Raw genomic sequence first — 24,908 nt, 5'->3', positions numbered from 1 at the left:
ATTTAAGTGTTGATTAACGTGCTTATTTTATATTAGTAACACTACAAAGTTTGCAAATATGATCTAAAAAGTTGATCTATCGAGTATTACTCTTAATAAATATAAAGTCAGACTGTCGAGTAGTCCGAATTATTAGAGACTAAACATTTATTATCATTGGTCATCAACTCATCAAAACGTGCAGCTATGGTCCCTCAACTAAAAATTCATTACCATTAGTCCTTCAACTTTAATCCAAATGATCCCTCAATTTTAACCCAATTGTAGCAATGGTCATTCCAACATAACTCATTTTGACAAAATTATGATGAAGTGGACGAAAAGAACCATATCTACACCTTTTGATGAGTTGAGGGACCCCAACTGTAGCAATGGTCCTTCCAACATAACTTATTTTGACAAAATTGTAATGAAGTTAACAAAAATGACCATAACTACATATTTTGATGAGTTGAAGGACCAATAGTAATAAATTTTTAGTTTATGGACCATTGCTACAATTTACTCTTTGTCTCATTTTAACAATTTTACAATACTTCGGATTTAATGGTACGGAAAATGAACGCTCAGGATTAAGTTGAGAAAGTATGATTTTTGCTTACTTTGTCAATCTAATAGATGGATATTGCTAGGAAGATCATCTATTTAAACCATATTATGTGGTTGTTGATGATTGAATTATTATTTAAGTGTTGATTAACGTGTTTATTTCCTATTAGTAACACTACAAAGTTTGCAGATATGATCTAAAAATTTGATCTACCGAGTATTACTCTTAATAAATATAAAGTCAAACTGTCGAGTAGTCCGAATTATTAGAGACTTGCCTCATTTTATTGGACTTTTTATTTATAGAAACAAATGAGGACAAGGGAGGCCACATATTGGATTTTAAGAGCATTTCCACTCGTTTGGTGGATTTGGGTCTTGGAGGGAACTTGTGATCGGTACTATCCACTTAATGGTAAACTGTCTTCGGCTTTTCTTTACAACACTCCACCCATGATAGTTAATATTCACCAAGTATTTAACAGATGAGATTAATTTAGAATATATTGTTATGATTATGCTACTCTCGATCAATTGTGACTAGTAACTGCCATGAAATTAGGCTTTGGACTAGAGTCGACATGGCTGCTCCCAACTTCCAAGGCTCCATCAGCCATGTCTAGAAGAAATGGATAGAGGTGAATGTTGGATTGGATATGGGATCTAGCCCATAGCTAAAAATCATGGGTGGACTTGCTCTAAAGGAGGAATTTTGATTTGATTTTCTGGAGCCCATTAGGAAATGAACAATATAAGTCACTTTCTTTGATAAACGTTTTTGTTATAAGCGTTTCTGCTAGAAGAACAATATATCCTTTATTTCAAAAATTATTGTTTAAGTTATTCAGTAATATGGTCTTGTGGTATTCCTTTTCACTTGGAAGTGAGAGGTCTTAGGTTCGAATCTCGTAGATAGTGAATTCGATACCAAAGGCTGCCCATTATGTGATTTAACCAAACTTCCCCTTTTCGTAGTGTAAAATATCGGTGTACTCAAAAAAAAATTACCGTTTAAAAAAATGGTTGAAAATATTTCCTCAATAATCGTAAAACATTTATAAACAGTGTTTTTTTAATAATTTATTATCCATAAAGTGTGAGGAAAAAAGGTTTTTGGACAAAAAAATGTTAGTTAACTGAAGAAACACAAGAGTTACAATTTCATTTATAAGCCACAAGGGTGCATTTGCAACTTAAAATTCAATACAATTGTTACATAGTACTACGTCTTAGTGGTATTCCTCTTTACTGATAAGTGAGAGGTCTTAGATTCGATTCTACTATATTATTGATAGCCCATTATAAGACTAAACTCACCCCCTCCCCTTAATGTAGATAATATCGATTGTTAAAAAAAAAATCAATACAATTGACTAGAAAAAGAAATATTACAAAAGAAAATCAATATTAAGGACTTATTTGATAAACAACTTAACTTTTACACTATGTTTTCATGAAGAAAATAAACATGAAATTTTAGTAAAAGTCAGAATTTATACGCTGAAATACATTAATTCTCTTATTCGAATTCATAAACATAAAAAATTAAAATTTTCACATGAAAAAAATTAACAAAAAAAAAAGAAATTTGGGACGTAGCTCACCATTTTTCGGGTCACGACATGCATGCTCTTGGTCGAACCGTTCTCAAAAGATCAAGACGGGATAAATGGGAGCACACAGTGGCCGAGACAATTTGAGATGAGCCAAGAGAAATTGTGTTGAATGTGACCAGCCATATTCATGCACAAACCAAGGACCGGAGGTGTGAGGTCAACTTAGGTGGCATAATATCACGCGTAACTTTATGGCAGATGTAAGAATACCACACTTTGTTATTGTGCTTTCTTTATGCCAAATGGTGTTTCAATGGACCATTTTCTAACGGCCAAGGATCTGATGTACCGAACTTTGTGTCTCCTGCCATGTCTCATTCTAATTATGTCATTTAACTTAACTTCCAATTCAACGGTGTCAACTTTTCTTAATTAATATTTATTTAAATACAAAAACTGATTCACTAAAGAAAATTGAAAATCAAAACAAAAAGAAAACAAATCCCAAAGTCCGAAAGTCTGCAACTCCCTCCAATCTTAGTCGGCGGCAATTCACACGGCCAGTGAAGCTTCCATTACACTCTCTCCTTCTATATCTCACTAGCGAAGTCCCATAGGATGATTGAGTCGAACCTTCCCATATATTATGATCTCGTTGTTTATTGTGATCGAGTCGATTCAAATCTCGTTTGTATAGATTGACCGGATTTCTTCCTTGCTTCCTCAAACCAAAATTTACATAAAATTTGATGTTTGACGGCTGGGTCGATCACGATTGGGTATTTGAACGGAGAAAAAAATGGCGAACTGAGAGAAAATGAGGTTTCGTCGGCCGTGGAGTTCTCTGATGATAGACCGGTGTTGTTGGCTGTCGAATTGGTGTTGATGGGAATTTAAGTGGCTGTTGGTTTTAATTTTTTAACTTTTAGTTTTTATTTATTTAACCTTATTAAACATTTTTTGATAAAAAAAAAAAACCTTATTAAACATTTGACACTGTTAAATTACAAGTTAAATTAAAGGACGTAATTAGAAGGGGACATGAAGGGAGACATAAATTCAGGGACAACAAATCCCTGGTCTTTTCTAACTCAAGACGAACTTGGAAGATCAAAACAAGAGATATGAAGATGAAGGAGAAGGATAAGTAATCACAATTAATTCCATAACCAAGAGCCTCACAATGAGCTAAGTCACACAATGGGTTAACAATAATGTTTAAATTCATCTTTGACGAGAATCAAACCTAAGACCTATCATTTACAAGTAAAGAGGAATATCATTAGACCGTAGTACTAAATGGTACATTCACATCTTTACTGCAACACTTCATTCATCATTTCTTTAACGTATTTTTCTTATATTTGTAAAAAATTAAAATTAAAAATCAAATAGTTATGTGATAATTTTTACGATCATCATACACTCCATAAAGACTTATGGGTTGGCTAAGCATGAGGTTATTTAAGGATGTGATGAAATGGTACTACGCTGTCATCAAAAGAGGAATAACTCATTACACGTAAGAAACGAACAATGTCATTAGTTTGATTATGTTAGAGCATCTCTAGCTAGCATATAACTAAATGTTAGGTCAATCTCAGGTCTAACACAACCAAATTGGTTGAGGAATAGGAAACTCCATGGGTTCGTGCATTTCCACGATATCGTTATAATCAATTTATGGGACTAGGCCGGAAAGTGTTGTTGCCTTATCATTAGCTCGGGTAGTCCCCGTTTCCATTTTTTTCCGACTCTTTAGGGAGCCGACAGGGTTTGTACTCACACCGTTGTGCAAGAGCAATATTCCTCTCCATCACTGTAGTAAAGAGTCACTTGCCTCATTTCCAGTGTTTCAGTCACCTTTCAATGACTCCTTTAATTATGTCCAAGGAAATTCTCTTTGACATTTTTTTAGATGTATTGTGCAATTAGGTAAGGAAAAGACTGTTGAGGGTACACCAAGTATGACTAAATGACATCAAAGTTTTCTTCAAGGAGATGCCATAATTTACATGACAATTGAGTCATTTGACTATTTTTAAGAGTCTTTTTTACAACAAATAAAAATGTAAAATGGAGTCAATTTCATTATTTAATCTGATGAGATTTTATATGGACCCAATAAACTTATTTCTACACCCATTAAATTTTTGTTAAATTTTATATTCCAATTATGCCCTAAAGAAAATATGGGTGTAGAAATATATTATCAACTGGCGAAAAATCCAACCACAATTGGCTGCCGGAAATTGGAAAATGGATTGCCGGAGGGTGGAGAAGAACAACAAAAATATAGTGGAGGGCGGTTGTGGTCTTCGACGACATCAAGAGAATGTGTCGCCAAAGAAGCTAATAAAATCTCATCAAACCCTAATTTATCTCGTTCATCAACTCCATGGCCAAGGTTGAAGGATCCAAGGATTGTGCATACGTCTCGAGCTTTTGGAGGAAAGGACAGGCATAGCAAGGTTTGCACCATAAGAGGGCTTTGAGATCAGAGGGTGAGGCTATCGGTACCCACTGCAATCCAATTGTATGATCTTCAAGAAAGGCTTGGTCTTAACCAGCCTAGCAAGGTTGTTGATTGGTTGCTTGATGATGACCATAATCAAGTCCGATTGTTGCTAGGGTAGGTGGTTGGATGGGTTTATGTGTTTGTATAATTTTTTCAAGTTTATAAATTTTGTATTAGAGGGTAAAATGGTAAGTTTGTGAGACAAAATTTCTAAATTGAGTGTGGAAAGAGGATTAATGGGTTTAAATAAAATTTCTCTTTAACGTGTGAGGTGCCATAATCACCAATAAGATACAACTTTTAAACTATTTTAACTTTTTCTCCTTTAAAACTGTATCACTGTGGCCCAATGTATAATAAACAATAATTTAACATATCTCTTAAATAAATAAATAAAATTTGACATCAACTTCAAGGCCCACATTCTTCTTAAATTAAATTTTTGACAATTCATATTTGACATCTCCATTAAGGCCTTCTACAATAGACTGAAAACTGAATGTGATACGAATTATAGAAATCAAACTCATACAAGAGGCCAAAAATTTTGAGTGCTGTGAGAGTGATTTTTTATTTTTTATTTTATTTTTATACCTATATAATAAATAACAAGAGAGAAAATAGGTAGCCAATCATATACTAGAGAAAAATAAAAAATGGATGGGTTCTATATTTAGGCCATCTCCAACCGAAGGGTCCAGAGGGCCAGAGGGCCGAAAATAGCCCTAAAACCGTCTCCAACCGAGGGCTAGGCCAGAGGGCTCTGGAATCTGGGAGGGCCCCACGGGATCGGAGAGGGCTGACTTTTTTTTTTTTTAATGTTTTCTATTGCTGTCGGTTAAAACCGACAGCATTAAACAGGTTTTTTTTTTTTTTTAATAGTTCTACTATTAGTGTCGGTTATAACCGACACTAATAGTTTGAATGTTTTTTAATACAACGGCTAGTAGCCGTTGTATTATTAGGCCTTTTTTTTTTTTTTTAAACTTTTTTTTTTCCCTTTTTTTTTCCTTTTCATATTAATCAAATTTTGTTTCATATTTTTTTTCAATTCTATTTTACAAAATTTGTTTCAATTTTTTTTTAAATTCTATTTTTTTCCTATAACTTCTATTTTACAAAATTTGATTCATATTTTATTTCCTATAACTTCTATTTCACAAAATTTGTTTCATAATTTTTTTCAATTCTATTTTTTTCCTAGGCCATTTATACAACATTAAATTAAATTAAGTAACATGAAACAACATTAAACAATATGAAATAACATTAAATAACATTAACCAACATACAAATTATACAACATAAAAAAACATTTAACAACATGAAACTTAAACAACATTTTTAAAAACATTTAACAACATGTTGACGTCACCTAGCCGTTAGATTTGAATTTAAATTGTAGTTTTTAAATAATAAATTATGTTTGGCCCTATGGCCCTTTGGCCCTCGGTTGGAGACGATTTTTTGTGACAGGGCTAAAACGAGCCCTCTGGCCCTCGGTTGGAGACGGAGGCAAATATGGCCCTGTACTGTTCATTAAAATATTAATATCTTGGAGAATCTTGGAGGGCCAGAGGGCTAAAACGAGCCCTCTGGCCAGCCATCGGTTGGAGATGGCCTTAATGCATAAAACTCATCCATATCAAACTCACACCATTGTGACAAAAATAGTGTTATTCACACATTAATTTTTACTTCTCACTCACCTCGTGTTCTGTTATTTAATCTTCTTCCTATCATTCGATCTAAAGGTCGAAAATTGAGAGGAATGTATGGAAAGTAAAAAAGAATGTGTAGATAGCACTACTCTGTAACAATAGTTTAATACATATTAAATTCAAGTGTCTGATTATTATATATATACATCACACACTCTCTTAAACTACTATAAAATATCTAAAGATGCTCTTACAAACAACATGGAGTAATTGGTTGTCGTTGATCCCAACAACTTCAAAAAACCTTACGTATATTAAATCAAACAATTTGAACCGAATCGAACCCCACCAAATAATACGTTTCGACTGTTTCGTTACGGGTGTCATACTACACTGTGTTATCCTGACACGAATCGTACATATTACACTGTGTTATCCTGACACGAATAGTACGCATGCAGTATTGTTTTTCAGGAGCCACCGACTCTCCAAAGCACTCATACTCTCTCACTCACTCACTCACTCGCTCACTCGCTCTTATCGAGCCTCTGCTGGTATAGCAGTGCTGCCTCGCACGTGCCACCGTCTCAGCTGTGCGAGTACAGTCGTGGCCGGAGCGAGCTCAGGAACAGACTGTTTAGGAGACTGAACGCGGTGGCGGAGACAGCGGCAATGGATGTAGTGGAGTTGAAGAAGGGGATTGCTGAGCTTTACGACGAGTCATCTGGCTTGTGGGAGAACATCTGGGGCGACCACATGCACCACGGCTACTACGACCCGAACGCCGACGTTTCGGTCTCCATTCCTGACCATCGCGCCGCCCAGATTCGCATGATCGACGAGGTCCTCCGATTCGCCGGCATTTCTGGTCTCTCTTTTTTTTTTAATCTTTAATTGGGTGATTTCATAGATTAATTAACTTTGGGGTAATATTGTAATTTAAATTTGAGATTGGTTTTTGCAGAGGAGCCCCCAATTAGAATTCCCAAGAATTTGGTGGATGTGGGATGTGGGATCGGAGGGAGCTCAAGATATCTGGCCATTAAATATGGCGCCAATGCAAAAGGCATCACCCTCAGCCCTGTGCAGGCTGAAAGGGCCAATGCTCTTGCTGCTGCTCAAGGGTTGGCCAACCAGGTAATCCCATCTTATCTGTAGGCTAAGCCAGAATCTGGTTAACTGGATTAAATGTTCGTCTGAGGCTGTTTTTGTAGGAAAGCACTTTTGTTCAACGAGTACTTTTGTTAGAAGATTTCTTTATGAGAAGCACTTTGTAGTCTTTTATGAAAAAGCACTGGGAAGCACTTTTGTAACGTCAGAAATACTTTTGGTTGTCAAAAAAAAAAACACTTTGCTCTTTCAAAAGTAGACCCCAAAGGAAAACCTATTCAATAATCAGAGTTCCGGTCTCCAAAACCTTATGGTCCAAAAAACATTTGTTGTCAATGACTATTCGATAATGGGCTAGAACTTTCTTTCTCTCCTCCGTGGGAGTTCTTTCTCTCTGACCTGAGAGTGTTTTCTCACTGTTTGTGAGTCTTTTGATTTTGGACTTTTCCGGTGGCACCGGCCCTGGCTTCGGCCGGGGTTGGTTGCCGTGCTTTTTCTTTTCTCTTCTCCTTCTCCTCTCCCTGCCTCTACTGCTATCGCTCCCCAATTTTCTCTCTGGCCTTCCCCGGTTCTTTACTCCTGCAGGTAACCCTCTTCTCTGTTCACCCTGGATCAGCTCGCCAGCCAAGTTTATTTGGGAGATTGTGTGTAGAGCTCTCTTCACCGGCTCGGGTGGTTCCACCACCACCACTTTCTCCACTTCGTCTGGCTGTTTCCAACAGTGTTGTTCGTGGGCTTTCACGAACTTCCTTCTGTTAATCGGCTCCGCTCACTTGGTTGCCCATTATTCCTACAAAAACTATGTGGCTGTGCTCTGGTGGGTTGGAGGTGACATCTGTGGAGGCGCTACTAGATGGCTGCTGGGCATCGGCCGAATGATCTGTTTCCGAGGGGGACGATGGATGTGGAAGCTTCTGGCGGAAGCTGTTGGTTTCTGGGCCTTGCTGGGCCTTTTTTCTGTTTTGGTTTTGTTTTAGGCCTGTTTTTGGTTATATCTTTGTTTTGTGTTGGGCCTTTGTTGTAGTTGTGTTTGTTTGGTATATAGTTCTCCTTTGGCCCAAAAAAAAAAATGACTATTCGATAATTCAACGGTAGAGGAGAAAGCACAACATCAAAAGCTAAATGACCACCTACGGTTTGCGTGACTGAATAAAATGAAGGGAACTTTTGTCCATCATTTGCAGGCCTCATTTCAAGTTGCAGATGCTCTGAACCAACCATTTCCTGATGGAGAATTTGATCTGGTATGGTCCATGGAGAGTGGAGAGCACATGCCTGACAAAGCCAAGGTATACCTCTTTCTCGACTAAACTGATTGATAATAGGGCATGATTTGTATAAAAATTCTATATTGCGGTTAACTACATTTTTTGAATGCGGACATTTTGATATGTTGTCAAATACGATATCGATGTCTTTAATATTGTTGATGCTGTGGATTTACAATTGTTAACGTGTTGTAAATACGACTGTTTGATATGTCGTATTTCGTCGCAAGTACAACTGCAACGTAGAAAGACTGTTAAAACTCTTTGTAATACTTGCCTTAATATTCCTTTTCGCTCTTCTTATAACTGTGCAGTTTGTGAATGAGTTGGTTCGAGTTGCTGCACCAGGAGCAACAATAATAATAGTCACATGGTGCCATAGGGATCTTGGTGCTTCTGAAACAACCTTGAAGCCAGATGAGAAACGCCTCCTGGACAGGATTTGTAATTCTTTCTATCTGCCAGCCTGGTGTTCCGCTGCTGATTATCTCAAATTACTCGAGTCCCATTCGCTCAAGGTAAATTAATTACTTGCTCAAATAGAGGAATGATTTTCGCAGATCAATATAAACAAGCAGGTGCAAGGGGGGAAAAAGGGCGTGTGGACCCGCTCAAATATTGGCTGGACTAAGTCCAGTCTTTTTGAGTTAACAACTTGTTGTCTCTACATCAACCTGCAATAACATCTGAAACCTCCCATGGCAGGACATCAAGGCAGAAGATTGGTCCCCGTATGTTGCCCCATTTTGGCCTGCAGTTATCCGCTCGGCATTGACATGGAAGGGTTTTACATCGCTGTTGCGCACCGGTATGAACTTAGCGTTTCTTCCCAACTAAACCTTTCAATACCAAACTTTAGTGGGAAAAGATGCACATTTCGTACTACATTGCTTGATTTCTACGTGTTTATGTCTCTAGTTGCAGATACAGTCTCAGCTTTCATTTTTTCAATCTATATAATTGTGTTCGTTGATTGTTTTTGGTCGAAAACCCGGAATCATTGCGTTTCTTGATTTGAATTGATCAGGAATAAAAACAATCAGAGGAGCGTTGGTAATGCCACTGATGATCCAAGGATTCAAGAAGGATCTAATCAAGTATGCAGTGATTACGTGCCGAAAGCCGGAATAAACGCTGCCGAATGAAGGGGGTTTCGACGCTGTGATGGCCAGAAACAGAATCAAAGACTGCATCTAGTTCTTCCCCAATAAATTTAGTGATCATACTTTAAATATTTGTGCTCTTCTGGAAGGGCTTTAGACTTTGAAGCCTTTTGAAACAACCTTGTGAAGTGCTTGGAGTGTGTCTAGTGTGTTTGGTGCGTGTGTAGGAAAAGATTGGAGTGTGTTTGTTGTGTGCAGGAAGAGGTTGCAGTATGGCTAGTTTGTGTTGGAATGAGTTAATTATGCGATTTGCTTTGTTGGAATTCGAATATTTTTAAGTTACATTTCATAAAAACAAATTGAGATCAACTAAATAAATTTTACTAAAAATTTGACATTAACCCTTGAAACTATATTTTTCTTAACTAAAACCCATCTCCTTTTGTTTTCTTAACTAAAGCCCATTAACAAGGCTCAAACTAAGCAAATCTTTAATTAAGTTTGAATTTTCAAATTGTGTATTTTTTGAATGTCTAAACTACCTCCATTAATACTTTGGATTGGATTTTTGGATCAGTTACTTGTTATATCCATTTAATTAATTATATTTATTTTTCAAAAGTATTTCATGCCATTCATTCAATGTATTAACATTCAAATTGTTATAAGGTGCAGATAAAAAAATAATAATACTAATTCTATGATTTTGTGCATTAAATATACAAGTTAATTTACCTACCAACACAACAATTAACCTAAAACAGCTTCATCTATTGCATGTATACTCCAATCCCTAGTGCACAAAACAAAAGCTAAATGTTCCGTGCAATTTTTATCTACAAAATAGTCTAATTTACCTATTCCATCAGACCAAAATTTAAAAGGTCTAATTTACTTCCAAAATGGTCTAATTTACCTACATGATTTATGGGCTTTAGATTACAAGTTTATTTAATTGCCTACAACAAACCCACAACATTCAAACATTATCTAATATCACTAATTTTTATTGGAATAGGTAAATTAATTTAAATGTAGGTAAATTAGTATAAATATTTTATAACTAGGTAAATTAATTTATATGTAGGTAAATTAGTATAAATGTTTTATAAGTAGGTATATTAATTTATATGTAGGTAAATTAGTATAAATATTTTATAAATAGGTAAATTAATTTATATGTAGGTAAATACATGATTCAAACAAATTTTTTTTTTGTACGAGATATGTCTATGTTTTTAACATGGTAAATTAATTTATAAATGTTACTAATATTTATGATACAAGAAAGGTAAAATACCCATACGGATTAATTGCTCATCACAATTAGGATGAGTAATAACATATTTTATTAACCAAATTAGGATTTTGTGGCATAAGTTGTAAATGTGTTATAATAGTTGGTTATATATTTGTCGAGAAGGCAATCTATTTGAAATTTGGGTTTTATTTGAAAGTTTAAAATTATGTGGGTTTTTATTAGAAAAATATGAGTTTTAAGGAACTATATCTAAAGAACCCTAAATTTTTAAAAATTGAGGAAAAAAATGAGAAAAAAGGAAAATTAATGAAAATAACTTGAAAACTTTGAGTTTTAATGATAAGGACAAAATAAAGGGTAAAGTGAATAGTACAATGATTGACTTTTTAGTGTAAAAATGTGGTTTTTCGTTAAAGTGAACATTACCGGAAGTTTTTCGTTAAAGTTAAAAAAAAAAAACTGGTTTAAGTATAGGGTGGTGCTACACTTCGTTTTATTTCTCACACACATCTTTCAATTTTAGACTGTCAGATCGAATAAACTAAAGAAGATCTAATGACATAAATTAACAAAAAGTGTGTGTAAAGTAAAAATGAGTGTGTATATAGCCCACCTAATTAACAGAGCGAACATTAATGGATTAAATAATTAGTTGTTTTGGAAAAGAAGAATCGGTAGATATAGAATCCGCACAAATGTATTAACGTAGTTAATTTTTGCCACTGCAATACAGCATCATTTGCACAAATGGTAGCTAGGTCACTCAAGATTGTGGGCGGGCCACCACGGTATAGTAGGCAATGGGCAATGACACCATGGGCTTCTTCCTGCTAGCAAATAGTTTTGTTTGTAACTATGTACGAAACCCATCAAAACACACTTTTTAAGAAAAAGGTTTACAGTTGCCAACTGTTCTACGCGGTAACCCCGCCCACCAAATAATGGTGACCTTCAGGACGAGGAGAACAACTTACATACATTCTTATCACGACGTTCAGTGTCTATGTTATGACGATTCAAATTTTTATATGTCTTTGTATCATCATGCAGAATGCAACAATAACGGTTCAATGATGGTTTTACTAAATATTACAGTAATATTATACTCGTAACATGTAAATTATTTTCGAGGTGGATGTCGAATAGTCAACCTAATAAATGACGTGAAGAAATGACTAATTTTGGAATGCCTGGCCTAGATCTCGTTCTCTCTCTCTCTCTCTCTCTCTCTCTCTCATATGATGTAATCTCCATCCCTATATATGCGCACAAATCAGATTTCATCCGCTCACTCCGCTGCCGCTCAATTCTCTCGTTCTCTGCCATTGAATTGAAAATATCTTATCCCATTCCTCGCTTATAAATTTTCCCGGAAAGTTCAAGAAAGGAAAAGGAAAGGAAAAGGAAAGGAAAACCAAGCACCACCACCGCATTTACAGCAAGATCTGCGCCGATTCCACTCTCTTGGTACTGCTCTTTCTCTCTCTAGTTCTCCAACTTTGTGTGTGTTTCTGGGTTTATGGTGATTACGATTTAGCTTCCGTGTCTATGTTTCTGCATTTTCTCCAAAACCAAAAAAATGGGGTTTTCTGAATATCTTTCATCGTGGATTAATGCTGATTAACTCACATTTGTTTTACATTTTTATATTACGTAGAACCCAGAATTTTGTTTTTTTTGTTTTTGGTTTAATTTAAGTGAAAATGATGGAAAACTAATGAATTAGATGCAGGATTTTTGCTAATTGAGCCTCAGAAACTAGAATTGCATATTTTTGGAAATGAATAATTCACCCATTGCAGCAAAAAGTGTTAAAGATCCACAATTTTCCTTCATTTTCTTGGTAACCAAACAGTGGTCTTACCAACATACTAGTGTTCTTGTTGTTTGTGATGTCTTAGATCTCGAACTAGTAAATAAGAACAGCCCCTTTGTTATTGTCTGTGAATTTCGATTCAGATCTGTGAATTGTATGCCTTGGTGGCAGCTCGTGTCAATTGGAATAATCTTTTCCTTGTTCAGCAATTAATCGACTAGTTAAACTCGGTATTTGTACGATCGGTCATTTCCCTGCTTGGATTTTAGAAAAATTGTCTTGTAATCCTGCAACGTCGGATTAAAGAACGATTTTCATTGTTTATTTATAAACACATTGTCTGAATAATCTTTTGCAGTATCAGCTAAGATGGGTTCGAGTGATGGGAAGATTCATCCAGCGACTTGTAATGGGAACATTAAGGAAACCCCCTTTAAGATCTTTGTGGGTTATGATCCGCGTGAAGATCTCGCATATGAGGTCTGTCGCCACTCAATTTCGAAGCGGTCTTCAATCCCTGTTGAGATCATACCAATCAAACAATCAGAGCTGCGAAAGGAGGGCCTCTATTGGCGTGAACGAGGGCAATTTGAAAGCACCGAGTTCTCTTTTTCCCGGTTCTTGACTCCACATTTGGCGAGTTACGAAGGCTGGGCAATGTTTGTGGATTGTGATTTTCTTTACCTTGCTGACATTAAGGAGCTTCGAGACTTGATTGACGATAAGTATGCTGTAATGTGTGTTCAACATGATTATACCCCGAAGGAGACAACAAAAATGGATGGAGCAGTGCAAACCGTGTATCCGAGGAAGAACTGGTCTTCCATGGTGTTGTATAACTGTGGGCATCCCAAGAACAAGGTCTTGACACCCGAGGTTGTGAATAAGGAAACGGGTGCTTTTCTTCATAGGTTTCAGTGGCTCGAGGACAATGAAATCGGGTCGATCCCATTTGTATGGAATTTTCTCGAGGGACATAACAAGGTTGTCGAAAATGATCCCCAAACACAACCCAAGGCGGTACACTACACTCGTGGAGGACCGTGGTTTGAGGCTTGGAAGCATTGCGAGTTTGCAGACCTGTGGTTGAACGAGAAGGAGGATTACGTGAAGGAATCAACGAAGAAAACAGAGACTTAGGAAGAATCGGTAGCTGTCGACTGGCGTACTCTATTTGAAGTTTGAGATTCGTTATTAAAGTTCATTTTTATCCTGCTCTCCTCTATTCTTTATGTGAAATGTGTTGAATGAATCCTAGAAGAAGTTAAGATGAATTTACTATTTGTTGTAGCAATTAGAAATTCCTTCTACAAATTGACCTTTGTTCAAAGGATCACATTGTTGTATAATTTGCAGTTTTCATTGTATTATTTTTAATCATTTCCTTCCAAAAGCTTGTACTTTATGTTTGTTTGCCCAGAAAATCAAGGAGTTCGCATACCTTGATGTTGAGGCACTTTGAGAACATTTTTAGTATTGCTCACAATCTTTGATAGTTGCAATTGGCCTCTAAGAGTGAGACGAGAGGGGATATAATACACGATGTGGGTGAATTTTTCTCCCAAGTCCTGATCGCTTACTATAAGTCTCACTCTTTCAAGCAAGCCACAAAGGGAATTCGAACGCTCTACCGCATTCTGCATTGATCTCGTCCCCTAAATCCTTTTTATCATAAAAGAAAAGTGATTTCCGCATACTTATTTTCTATATTTACACATTTCTTTTTATTTGTGATCCCTAAATTTTAAAAAATAGATATATGATTAAGACATAAAGAAAAAAAATAAGAGCCAAAGCAGTAAATATGTGTGGGGAAATCATTTTTTTTCGTAAATTTATGGGAGCTTGATGAACAGGGTTTGGGCCAACAAATATTTAACCAAAAATCATCCCAAAATATTATTTAGCCAAAAGGGCTCAAAATTTAATAAAAAATCATCCAAAACTATTGTCCACGAGTCAAACTTACAAGCACAACCCACTACAAATCTACACTTCCGTAAATATTCCTAAATGATTCGATATGGTCCTGACTCTTCACCAACCTCAACCCAGCACGAAACCACGATAATAACTCCTTATCTTCCTATCAAATCGAATCCCCCATTTCAAAAACAACCAAATTAAAGTTCAAAAATGAAGCATTCATCGGAACAAAGCCGTCGAAACAAGTTCAAAGAAGTTTAATGACAGAAACCGGCGAAAAAGTGTCTGAAAAAAAAAAACCAAAACATAAAACTGTCTCTAGAGAACCCAAAACATAACACTGTTTATGGAAAAAAAATAGATACAGTGTTTGTTTTGCCTATGCACAAAATAAACATTGTATCTGGAAAGAAAAGAACCAAAATCCAGAAACAGTGACTTAAATTCTAGAAATAGTGACTTAAATTTCAAAAACAGTAACTTAGATTCCAGAAACAGTCTATGTTTTAACCATTGACTGTTTCTTTTCTTTTATGCATCAGTTGATTATATTTAAGAAACAATGTGCTTATTTTGCTTTCAGTCCAAATATAGTGAATTTCACTATTTATTTTCTAGCTTACATTTAAGAAACAATGTGTTTATTTCATTTGGATCTAGAAACAATGACTCCTTGTTATTATTGAATAGTGTGCATATCTCAAATTTATTTTTTAGAGAAACAAACGATGAACTCCACCGACGAAGAAAAATTGAAAAACAGTATCTCGAATACACTATGAATAATAATGACAATCACATTGCAACGAAATTATACAAAATATAAATTAAATAGCATGAGGATCTATATTTTTGTTTCAAAGAAAAAGAAGAAGGTCTGCAAAACAACGATGAATTCCATTAACGACGAAAATTTGGAACTCAACCTAAAAAAGTTAGGGGTAAAATCGACAAATCATAATTTATTATAGTTGGGTCATTTTTAGTTGGACTACTTTAATATGGGCTTTGTACTAATCATTAAACAAAACTTATAACATGATTTTTTTATTAAAACTAAAACTTTTCAAGTTGTTTTTATTATTTTTCCTTAAATTTATTAGTGAGGCTGCCAAATATATCTGCTTGGGCTCTTGGGTTGCTTCTAGTTAGATTTTGGGCCTGATTTGTCAAAGAAACTGGATGTCCAAAAGACACCTTCTGGGCTGCCCAACCGAGAGGGAGTGCGCCTATTGACACGTGTCACTTCCTCACTCTATGTCGCACTGTGGAGACTCCATATAAAATGATCCGCCTCGTTCCTCTCTCATATAAATTGTCACCAAAAAAGAAACCGAGAATTCGAAATTGAAATTCTGCAGAGCCTTCTAGAAAACCTAGCACTTGCAAGCAATGGAGTTTTGGGGTATTCCTCTCTCTCTCTGTAATTTTGAAAACCCTTCTCTCACCCTGATCGTTTGATTTGTCGGGGTTTTGTTTTCTCGTTGCTAATTTTGCATTTTTATTTCTAACATTTTCGCCGTTTGATGCTGTGGGTATAAGCTCGTCGGAAGTTTGTAGCGCTTGAGTTAGGATTTTTAGCCTTTTTTTCTTATATATTTTTTTTTAAAATTATTTTTTATTCTAGTATTTTTTCTGGCTCCATGTTCTTCATTTAGAAATTAATTACTGTGCTGGTTTGCTGAGAAAATAACTGAAAATATTATTTGTCTGATTGTTGATTTGTTAGGGTTATTCGAAACATTTTTGCTGTTTGATTGCCGAGAAAACTAGGGAAAATGGAAGGACTAGTCTGGTTAAATTTTCGTTGAGCTTGACTTAGGGTTTTTGTAACATTCCACATCTCTCAGGAGTGGATCCTTATACGTATATTCCCATTTTTATCTAATACGAGGCTTTTGGAAGCTCATTAGCTTCGAGTTTCATTGGAACTCCGAAGTTAAACTAGTTCGCGCGGAACAATGCCATGATGGGTAAACCACTGTGAAGTTCTTGAGTGAGTTTTTAGAAACAAAATCATGAGAGTGTGATCGGGGCCCAAAATGGATAGAATCGTGCTACGGTGAAGTCAAGTCTAGGAGTCTGGGATGTGGTGGGGGTCCGGCTAGAATGTGACAATTTGGTATCAAAGTCAATTTCTGGCCGGAAGTATGCCGACAAGAACATCATGTCCCTACGGGGTGGATTGTAACATCACACATTGCTTAGGAGAGTACATCTTGTAAGCTTTATATATATATATATATATATATATATATATATATTCACATCCCTACCTAACACGACGCATTTTGGGAGCTCATTAGCTTCGAGTTTCATCGGAACTTCGAAGTTAAGCGAGTTTGCGCGAGAGCAATCCCATGATGAGTGATCCACTGAGAAGTTTTCGTGTGAGTTCTTAGAAGCAAAACTGTGAGAACGTGGTCGGGGTCCAAAGCGAACAATATCGTGCTACAACAGAGTTAAGCTCGGGATGTGATGGGGTCCGGGCCAGAATGTGACAGTTTTTAGCTTTTTTTTTCTTTATAAAATATTTGATAAGTATTTTTCTGGCTTCATGTTGCTTATTTAGAACTTATTTCACTCTGTTTGTTTGCCGAGAAAATAAATGGAAAATATGTTTAGTCTTGTGAATGCACGTTCGTGTTAATTCTTTGTACATGTTGGAGATGTTATGGTAACGAAATTATAATCATTGTATTTCGTTTTGAACCAATGTAATGTGCTTATGGTGAATACAATTGTATGTGATATATGTTAAGGATGCTTTGTTATCTGTTTAGGAATCTCGTTTGTGTTTTTTCCATAATTGTTTTTGCATCGGGTTGATGTGATTCAGGAATCTCGTTTGCATTTAATTTTAATATATTATAAATGCGGCATTGATAAGTACACAAGCTTGCATTTAAATGATTTTGATTTGTACTTTTTTTTGGAAAATAGGCATCTTTTTCGTGTTCGGCATATTTGTCACTAAATGATACGGTTTTCACTCTTTGAAACAGAACTTTGATGTCTTGTATTCATTCTGAAACTTGTGCGACATCAGTTTCCAACCCTTTTTCATTTTCTGTGCTTTCAAATTTGCAGTTATTAATTACTACTTATTGTGACTCAATGTCCAGGTGCTGAGGTAAAAAGTGGTCAGTCTCTTGTTGTTGAACCTGGTAAAAAGCTCCTGCACCTTTCACAGGTACTCAGTGAGCTGTAAAATTTTGTGACCATTAATTTTTCATTTTTCTGTTTCTTTTGCCTTTAATATATTGCAAAAGTTGGTGTAACAATTATTTTCGTAATGCAGGGTTGTCTTGATGACCTTAAGAAAGCGAAGGGAAGCGATCCTATTTCACTCTTTGCGAAAATTGGCGATCAGAAGCTTACCCTTGGATTTCTTTCTGCTGATAAATACCCACAGTTAATGTTTGATATTGTGTTTGATCAGAAATTTGAGCTATCTCATAACTGGAAAAATGGGAGCGTCCACTTCACTGGATACAAGTCTTTGGGATATCCTTTTTGTTAACGTCATTTCATGTTTAAATGGTGTGTCTTACATTGTACTCATTCTTATATTATTTTCTTGATCATTAAATTATTTGTCATCTCCTTGACCGTATTATGTTTCGTTTTCACTAATGAGGAGTCCGGTGAGTCACAGTTATGATATTTGGTTCTATCATAGTTCTAACTTCCAAGTGCATTTGATTCTTAAGTTGATCTGTTTTTTCATCTAGATTCTGAAGAGGAGGATGCACCACCTATTAGGGCACCTACTATGGTTGATAAGGGTAAAGATATGCTAATTCATTTTTTATAACTGGGATTATTTGAGTTTTATTTTTCTTTTCAATAACTTCATATTGTGATTTGGAACGAGTTGTCTTACAGGAAAGGCAAAGGTGAATGGTACTGAGGTAGCTAAGAAACCTAGTATATCTGAGCAAAAGGAAGCTAGTAGCGATGATGATGATGAATCTGACGATGAAGAGTTTGGTGCTCAGGTATTCACATCTTTCAATTCTGTTTGAATTTCCTTTGCAGTAACTGAAATATTTTACCATGTGTGAATGTCTAAGTTACTTTACCTACCATGGTTAACTGATAAAAGCACATCTGAATCAAACATTTCTTTGCCCATCATCTATGTAGTTTAGGTATATTTAATCATGGTGTTCCATAACAAATCTGAACAGAAAACGCTTAATTTAGGTGTAACTTTTAGAAATATAGATCCTGGGGTTGGGAAATAATTACTTATGTGCGTACTTGTGCTCAGAAATTTCTTAGATGTGACTACTAGTAGTTTGACGTTTAAAACATTGAATTGGCATTCATGCCATAATATTCTGTTTACAGCACTCTGGAATGATCAACTTCTTGCATTTGAAACTGATTACTGAATTATCATCCGGAGACTAGAGTACTGAATATATCTTCCTGCCTGAGTTGTTTTACAGCCCTTGGCTGAGGGAGATAGCAGTGAAGATTTTGACGAAAGTGATGATGATTCTGATAGTGACGATGAAACTGATGACAGTGATGAGGATGAAGAGACTCCGAAGAAAGTAATAGCACTCCTATTATTAACGCCTTTACTTTTTGTTGTTGGAGTGCTTATATCCCTTCTGTGTTGTTATCGTTATCAAATTATTATTGCTAAGTAAATTTATTCGTCTTATTTGTTGTCAAGGCTGATGTTGGCAAGAAGCGACCTGCTGAGTCTACTAAAACACCTGCTAATGACAAGAAGCCAAAGTTTGTTACTCCTGAAAAGACTGGTCGGTTCTTTGTCTTCTGATGCTATTTTTTATGCTGTTACCATTTTAAACATTTTGATGTTTGCTGTGGAAGACACATATTACAAAGTTTTTAATAAATTTAAACGTGTAAACATGGATTTGTGGTGGAATGTGCTGACATTTGTATCATTTTTGAAATGGAGATGTTTAATTGACTGCTAATTGTCTGTGCAGGTAGCAAGAAAGGCAGCGTCCACACAGCGACTCCTCACCCTTCAAAGCAGACTGGGAAAAAACCAGCTACTTCCGACCAGTCAAAGCAACAGGCTCCTAAACCAAGCGGTGCATTCCATTGCCAACCCTGCAACAGGTAATTTTGTTTTATTTTTCGAAAAAGTTTCATTCTTGATGGTGTCTGTCTCTTGCATAAACGGAATTGTAATTTGTACTGTTCTTTACGCAGGTCGTTTAACTCCGATGGTGCGTTGCAAAGCCATACAAAGGCAAAGCACAGTGCTGCAAAGTGAAAGGCAGATTAGTCTCCAGCCTCCACCATCTTGATGTTTTGGGATTCATGAGAAGGAAGAAGTAGATTTAGTAAGATGAACGGAGATATTAGCGTATTATTCGTTACTAACTTAACTGGTTCGGTTTGAACCGGCGTGGATGAGAAACTATTGCAGTTGATCTAGGAGGCATTTTGCTACAATTATTTTGATTTCTATGGTTTTCGAATTTGAGACGTTGTGAGGAACCGTTGCGCATTTTTCCGTATAGCTGCTTGTCACTTTCGTTTCTTACCAAGAATTGGTTGTTTTGTTAGGAAGCTGTTAGGGGCCTTGGCACATAAGCGGCTTTGCTTTTGTTAGCGCAAGTCCTCAGTTTGCTGTTTTCGACGGCCCCGGGGGTGCCAAGCTCCTCCCGGGAAAGTCGAACTTCCGTTGCGGATGAGGAAGGATGGTTATAAATTGTCTAATTGTTGGAATGGCAGTTAATCGAAAGTTAGGAACAGATTCAATGAAGAAGGCTACATAAAACAAATACAAAGAAAATCGAAATAAGTACTCTTAAATGCCAAACCATTGTTTTTACTTGGTTGCTGATGAGGTTGCGGATTGTCAAACCGTTAATCGACCGGTTTGGGATTCAATTTCCACTCAAAATGTAAACTTGGATTAAAACGCAATATGTTTGGTTTGATTCGGTTTGGTTCGGTCTATTCAGAAATCATCTTAAACCGATCTAGGTTTTTGACTAAAAATAAAATATTTCGAACTGCGTAGAAAGATTGTTAATTATTAATTTTTTCACTTGAAATTTTGTTGTTGCTTATCACCCTTTTACTAGTTTGTATCATCACATGTATTGATATCAACCCTTAACATGATTAGATTGTTAGGATGTTAATTTTTAAGTTGATGGAATGTTGAATGTTTGTTAGAACGCTAAATAATTACAATGGCAAATGATCGCTTTTATGGAAAGCATTTCTACTCTTAAGCACTCTTACAAAAAGCTACATTATTGTACCATTTTTGAAAGTGAGCGACACTTGGCACACTGTTTTTGAATGTAGGTGTCACTGTTTAGCTTTTTCCTTCACATGTTGCTTTCGCTGTTTACTATACACTTAACTATTTCTTCATTCTCACTTTTTTTTTCGAAGCACAGTAATACCAAACTAACATGTTTCGTGATAAGTTGTTAGAATTGTAATGTTTAAGTGGATATTTTTTTTTCACACTAGTGTGCAATAAGGAAGATTCCGAGACTTGCTTGGAAGCCGAGGCGCACGCCTGCTGTACGAAGGGGAGTTTCTTGTCTTAGCAAGATAAAAACTGGGGGAGAGGAACCTTTCCGGACTCAAACCCACCGGATCCTTCTTCTGTGAAGGCCAAGTCGGCGTCGTCGGCCTTCCTGCAGTCAAAGTTGTGCTTCCCCGGAGTTGGCTGGTCTAATTTAAACATCTGAGAACACCAATCGAAAAAGAAGAAAATAAAACATGGGAAGCTTGATCACGAAGCCAACTCGGTTCGGTTCATCAGCTGATTCACTCCCGCCGGAGAAAAAGCTACGCAGTTTCGACAAAATTTTTACTGCGTACCGTTAAGCTAGGAGCCACATTCGCAATGACTTGGCTGGTGCTGGTAATCCTGTTTTCACAGGAACCCAGGAGTTACTCCGGAAAACAAACTATCAGCACGCCTACTACCTACGAAAATACGAAGACAGGAACTTACGGAAATAATAGTATATAACCATCACCCGAATTAGCAAAAGCAGCAACAGAAGATCACGCTAACGATTCTAACGACATAGGGTGAAAAACTTAACAAGACATCTCAGAGAATATCTCAATTCCGGTAAACATTCATGTCTCTTACTTCCCGTACACTAGGATCTTTCCTATAATAAAAACTCGCCATTCCAAGCGGCAGACTCCTAAACCAGGATCGAGAAATTACCTTACTGCCTGCAAAACGCTTCACACCGAATACTGAACATAGTTCTTGGACAACAGCCAACTTGTATACAAGTAACACGGTAAGCTGCTTGAGATAACTGAGTCTTGATCTCAGAAGCAGGTAGCTCGACTTTGCATCTATCATGCTACTACCTGTGTTGGTGCTGCTGAGGGTCGTCGAAGTACTGATCATTGTTCTCTGCAGAACCATCCCATTGATCATCATGATTGTTGCTGTTATTATTGTCATCATACTTATTTCCAGAATCCACCTTTTCCCTCTCCTTGTTCCATTGTTCGATCTTAGCCCTTCTTTCGGCACTACTTTCTCTGGCTGGAGGACTCCTCCTTCGCCCAGAGCCCACAGGGCTTCTACTTCTTCCTCTACGCCCAGGACTGCGGCTTCTAGGCCTCCTGCTTTTATCATTGAAACGATGATCTCTCTCATCTTCTCCTCTTCTACCGAAACCACGACCTCCATGTGGGCGCTCCTGATAACCACCACGATGATGCCTTTGAGGACTGCGGCTTCTGCTTCGACTGCGACTATGCCTTCGCTTGTTTCTCCCAAATAACCGCCTCCTCAACTCCCTAAAAATTGACAGATGTGCTATAAACAAACAAGTCATAATGAAAATCATGCTGTTTGCAAAACATGAGAAAAGTACCATCTCACCTGCTAATTTTCTTCAAGTGCATGAAGTTGCAGTAGCCACCTCGATTGCATACATTTTCTTCATACTGCCTACAGGTAGCTTCACGAAAATCCGTCACCGGGGAAAAGTCAACGATGATGGGACGCCCTAGAATGTTTAACATTCATCATATTAACAAAACGTTAGTAATTGCATGATGGCAGTAATACTACTACTACCAATAGTACTATCATTGTATAGAAAGAAGAACAATAAAAAGATCAGGAATAATAGGAGTGGCCACCACCACAACCGACCGACAAAAAATATTGAAACTGTCCTGATTCCAATATATACAATTAAAAGTAACTCAAATTGACCGGAATCCTACCGATATAATTTTGAGGATAAAGCTTCATTACACCAACTAGCAAATGGTTGTAATGATTAACAGTTTTACAAGTTACTGAGGAATTAAATACGTGTGCTCTCGTTTAATGGTCCAACAACTATAAGACAAGCATGCAGTCATTTCTACGGATCAAGTTTTATAGTTGATGTATGAATCATCTACAAACCATTATGTAACAACAAAAATTTTAACCTTTCTTTCTTCTTCTTTAAAGTAAATTTTGTAATCTACTAAAGGGTAAACTTTATGGCCAATGGAAACTCCCCCTTTCGGCCTAGACATAAAGATGAATAATGTATGTTTGAACCAGAAAAAAAAAACGTAGAACTAGACACATGTACACATATAAGAACCAATCCGTCTCTGTAATAGATAAGCATCAATTCAAGATTAGTCCAATTAAAGGAAAAACAAGAGTACAGCCAATATACACATATCAGTGGTTAACTATGAATTACCTGAACAAAATGCAGTTCATCAAATCATAATCTAAGATGAGTAAAAGACGGACCAAAGTACAATTCTTGTAGCTCAGAAAACCTAATTCGGCCGTTCCAACCCACTTGGGCTAAATTGGACATGGTCTGAAACTTTGAATCTCAATACCTAAAGACCTGAAACCAGATTTATTAATTAATCTTATTTATGGAAATAGTTTATGATAATACCATGCCAGGAAATAATTATGCAACACCATTACAAATTGAAATTTGAGTAACTCACTCAAAGGATTACAAATCTATTAAATAAGTATTGTTTTCTAACAATACACAAATAGAAATTTCTTCTGTGAGATTGTGTGAATGCACGATTTGAGTTCACCCGAAATCCAACTGTCTCAAGGCCATCCCTGATAGTTTAAAAATTCAACCAATCGAAAATGCGAAATAAACCCAGTCCGCTTTTATAGCTCGACTCTAAGTTGGAAGTTCAGCAATAATGCGCAAACTATAAACACTGAACTGTAATGTAGCACACTACATCTACCGATCATGAATCAATCAAAAGACAGGAAAGTGACTTCGGCGAAACATATTACAGCGGCAGATAAAGCCACTATACCATCACGACTATCGATCGTGTTATCCGTAACATATCAAGATAAGATAAAGGAGGGGAACTAACCTGCATAGAACCTCCCAGTGAGATTCTGAAGCGCAGCTTGAGCATGTTCTTCCTCCCTGAACTGAACGTACACATTACCAACCTACTCCCATAAACACATGAACACAACCAATCAGTCCAACACCAAAGATCAAAAATTCAAAAACAAGGAGACACAGAAACCCTAGAAATTATACCATGTGATCAGCCAAATTGTCACAGATATTCAAGCTCTCGATTTGTCCGTACTTGCTCAGCTCCTCAAACAGATCCTCATAAAAATCCTGCATTCGAAACGAAAATCCAATTCCGATTCAAACCAAAATATATGTATAGATATATGGTGAGAGAGAGAGAGAGAGCGAGAGAGAGAGAAATGAGTGACCTCGAAGTTGTCCTGGATCTTGCGGGGGTCGATGGCTTGGCCCTGGGGGTCGACGCCGGGGTTGGTGAGCATATCAGGGTGCTGGTACATGTTGGAGAGGAGGAGGGTGGGGCTGATGCTGGGCTTGGTGTGGAGGCGGGAGCAGCGGTCGCCGTGCCGGCAAGCTCCGATCTTGAAGTAGAAGGGGCAGTTGACGCGGTCCTTCTCGGTGCCGAAGATGGATGCTAAGTGCTCCGCCATGGCTGTGACCTCCGAATTGTGATTGTTTGATGCCCTTGACCTTGTTTTAGGGTTTTATTTAAGTTTTATGAAACGCGCAGCGATAGCAGCAACACCGCTATTGTTGTAGCTTGAATAATCGCCCCGTTCAAACTAATAAATATAATATTTTGGTGAACTAT

The 24,908-nt window shown here is 36.7% G+C and overlaps 3 protein-coding genes and 1 pseudogene across 3 annotated transcripts; 3 read left to right on the top strand and 1 right to left on the bottom strand.

The window, feature by feature from the left end:
• The first annotated feature begins 6,724 nt into the window (after positions 1–6,724).
• On the top strand, positions 6,725–10,075 carry LOC126593492 (tocopherol O-methyltransferase, chloroplastic-like; annotated as a pseudogene).
• Positions 10,076–12,233: 2,158 nt separating this feature from the next.
• On the top strand, positions 12,234–14,235 carry LOC126593496 (protein CDI-like). The gene is made up of 2 exons (XM_050259581.1): positions 12,234–12,493; positions 13,201–14,235. The coding sequence occupies exon 2, from the start codon at positions 13,212–13,214 to the stop codon at positions 13,980–13,982; it is 771 nt and encodes a 256-aa protein (XP_050115538.1). The 5' UTR covers positions 12,234–12,493; positions 13,201–13,211; the 3' UTR covers positions 13,983–14,235.
• Positions 14,236–16,076: 1,841 nt separating this feature from the next.
• LOC126593494 (histone deacetylase HDT1-like) lies at positions 16,077–20,261 on the top strand. The gene is made up of 10 exons (XM_050259580.1): positions 16,077–16,173; positions 17,894–17,961; positions 18,070–18,275; positions 18,402–18,415; positions 18,503–18,556; positions 18,657–18,769; positions 19,226–19,333; positions 19,459–19,546; positions 19,742–19,877; positions 19,971–20,261. The coding sequence occupies exons 1-10, from the start codon at positions 16,161–16,163 to the stop codon at positions 20,032–20,034; spliced, it is 864 nt and encodes a 287-aa protein (XP_050115537.1). The 5' UTR covers positions 16,077–16,160; the 3' UTR covers positions 20,035–20,261.
• A 1,482-nt stretch (positions 20,262–21,743) lies between these two features.
• LOC126593493 (splicing factor U2af small subunit B-like) lies at positions 21,744–24,816 on the bottom strand. Its single transcript, XM_050259579.1, has 5 exons — positions 24,508–24,816; positions 24,320–24,406; positions 24,144–24,225; positions 22,648–22,774; positions 21,744–22,562 (listed from the first exon to the last, which is right to left on the bottom strand). Exons 1-5 carry the CDS (start codon positions 24,745–24,747, stop codon positions 22,121–22,123), a joined length of 978 nt encoding a protein of 325 aa, XP_050115536.1. The 5' UTR covers positions 24,748–24,816; the 3' UTR covers positions 21,744–22,120.
• Positions 24,817–24,908: the final 92 nt, after the last annotated feature.

The sequence above is a fragment of the Malus sylvestris genome, chromosome 12, assembly GCF_916048215.2.
Source record: "Malus sylvestris chromosome 12, drMalSylv7.2, whole genome shotgun sequence".
NCBI classification, from domain to species: Eukaryota; Viridiplantae; Streptophyta; class Magnoliopsida; order Rosales; family Rosaceae; genus Malus; species Malus sylvestris.
The sequence above is the reverse complement of the archived record's forward strand: the minus strand, read 5'-3'. Positions and strand labels throughout refer to the sequence as shown.

Bases quoted from the DNA above. Each gene is read 5' to 3' on its own strand.
- LOC126593496 (XM_050259581.1), top strand. From the start codon at position 13,212: ATGGGTTCGAGTGATGGGAAGATTCATCCAGCGACTTGTAATGGGAAC.
- LOC126593494 (XM_050259580.1), top strand. The intron at 17,962-18,069 runs GTACTCAGTGAG...TTCGTAATGCAG, and splicing joins AGCTCCTGCACCTTTCACAG to GGTTGTCTTGATGACCTTAA. The intron at 19,334-19,458 runs GTAATAGCACTC...TTTGTTGTCAAG, and splicing joins ATGAAGAGACTCCGAAGAAA to GCTGATGTTGGCAAGAAGCG.
- LOC126593493 (XM_050259579.1), bottom strand. From the start codon at position 24,747: ATGGCGGAGCACTTAGCATCCATCTTCGGCACCGAGAAGGACCGCGTC. The intron at 24,407-24,507 runs GTCACTCATTTC...TTTCGAATGCAG, and splicing joins AGATCCAGGACAACTTCGAG to GATTTTTATGAGGATCTGTT. The intron at 22,775-24,143 runs GTTAGTTCCCCT...TAAACATTCTAG, and splicing joins CACTGGGAGGTTCTATGCAG to GGCGTCCCATCATCGTTGAC.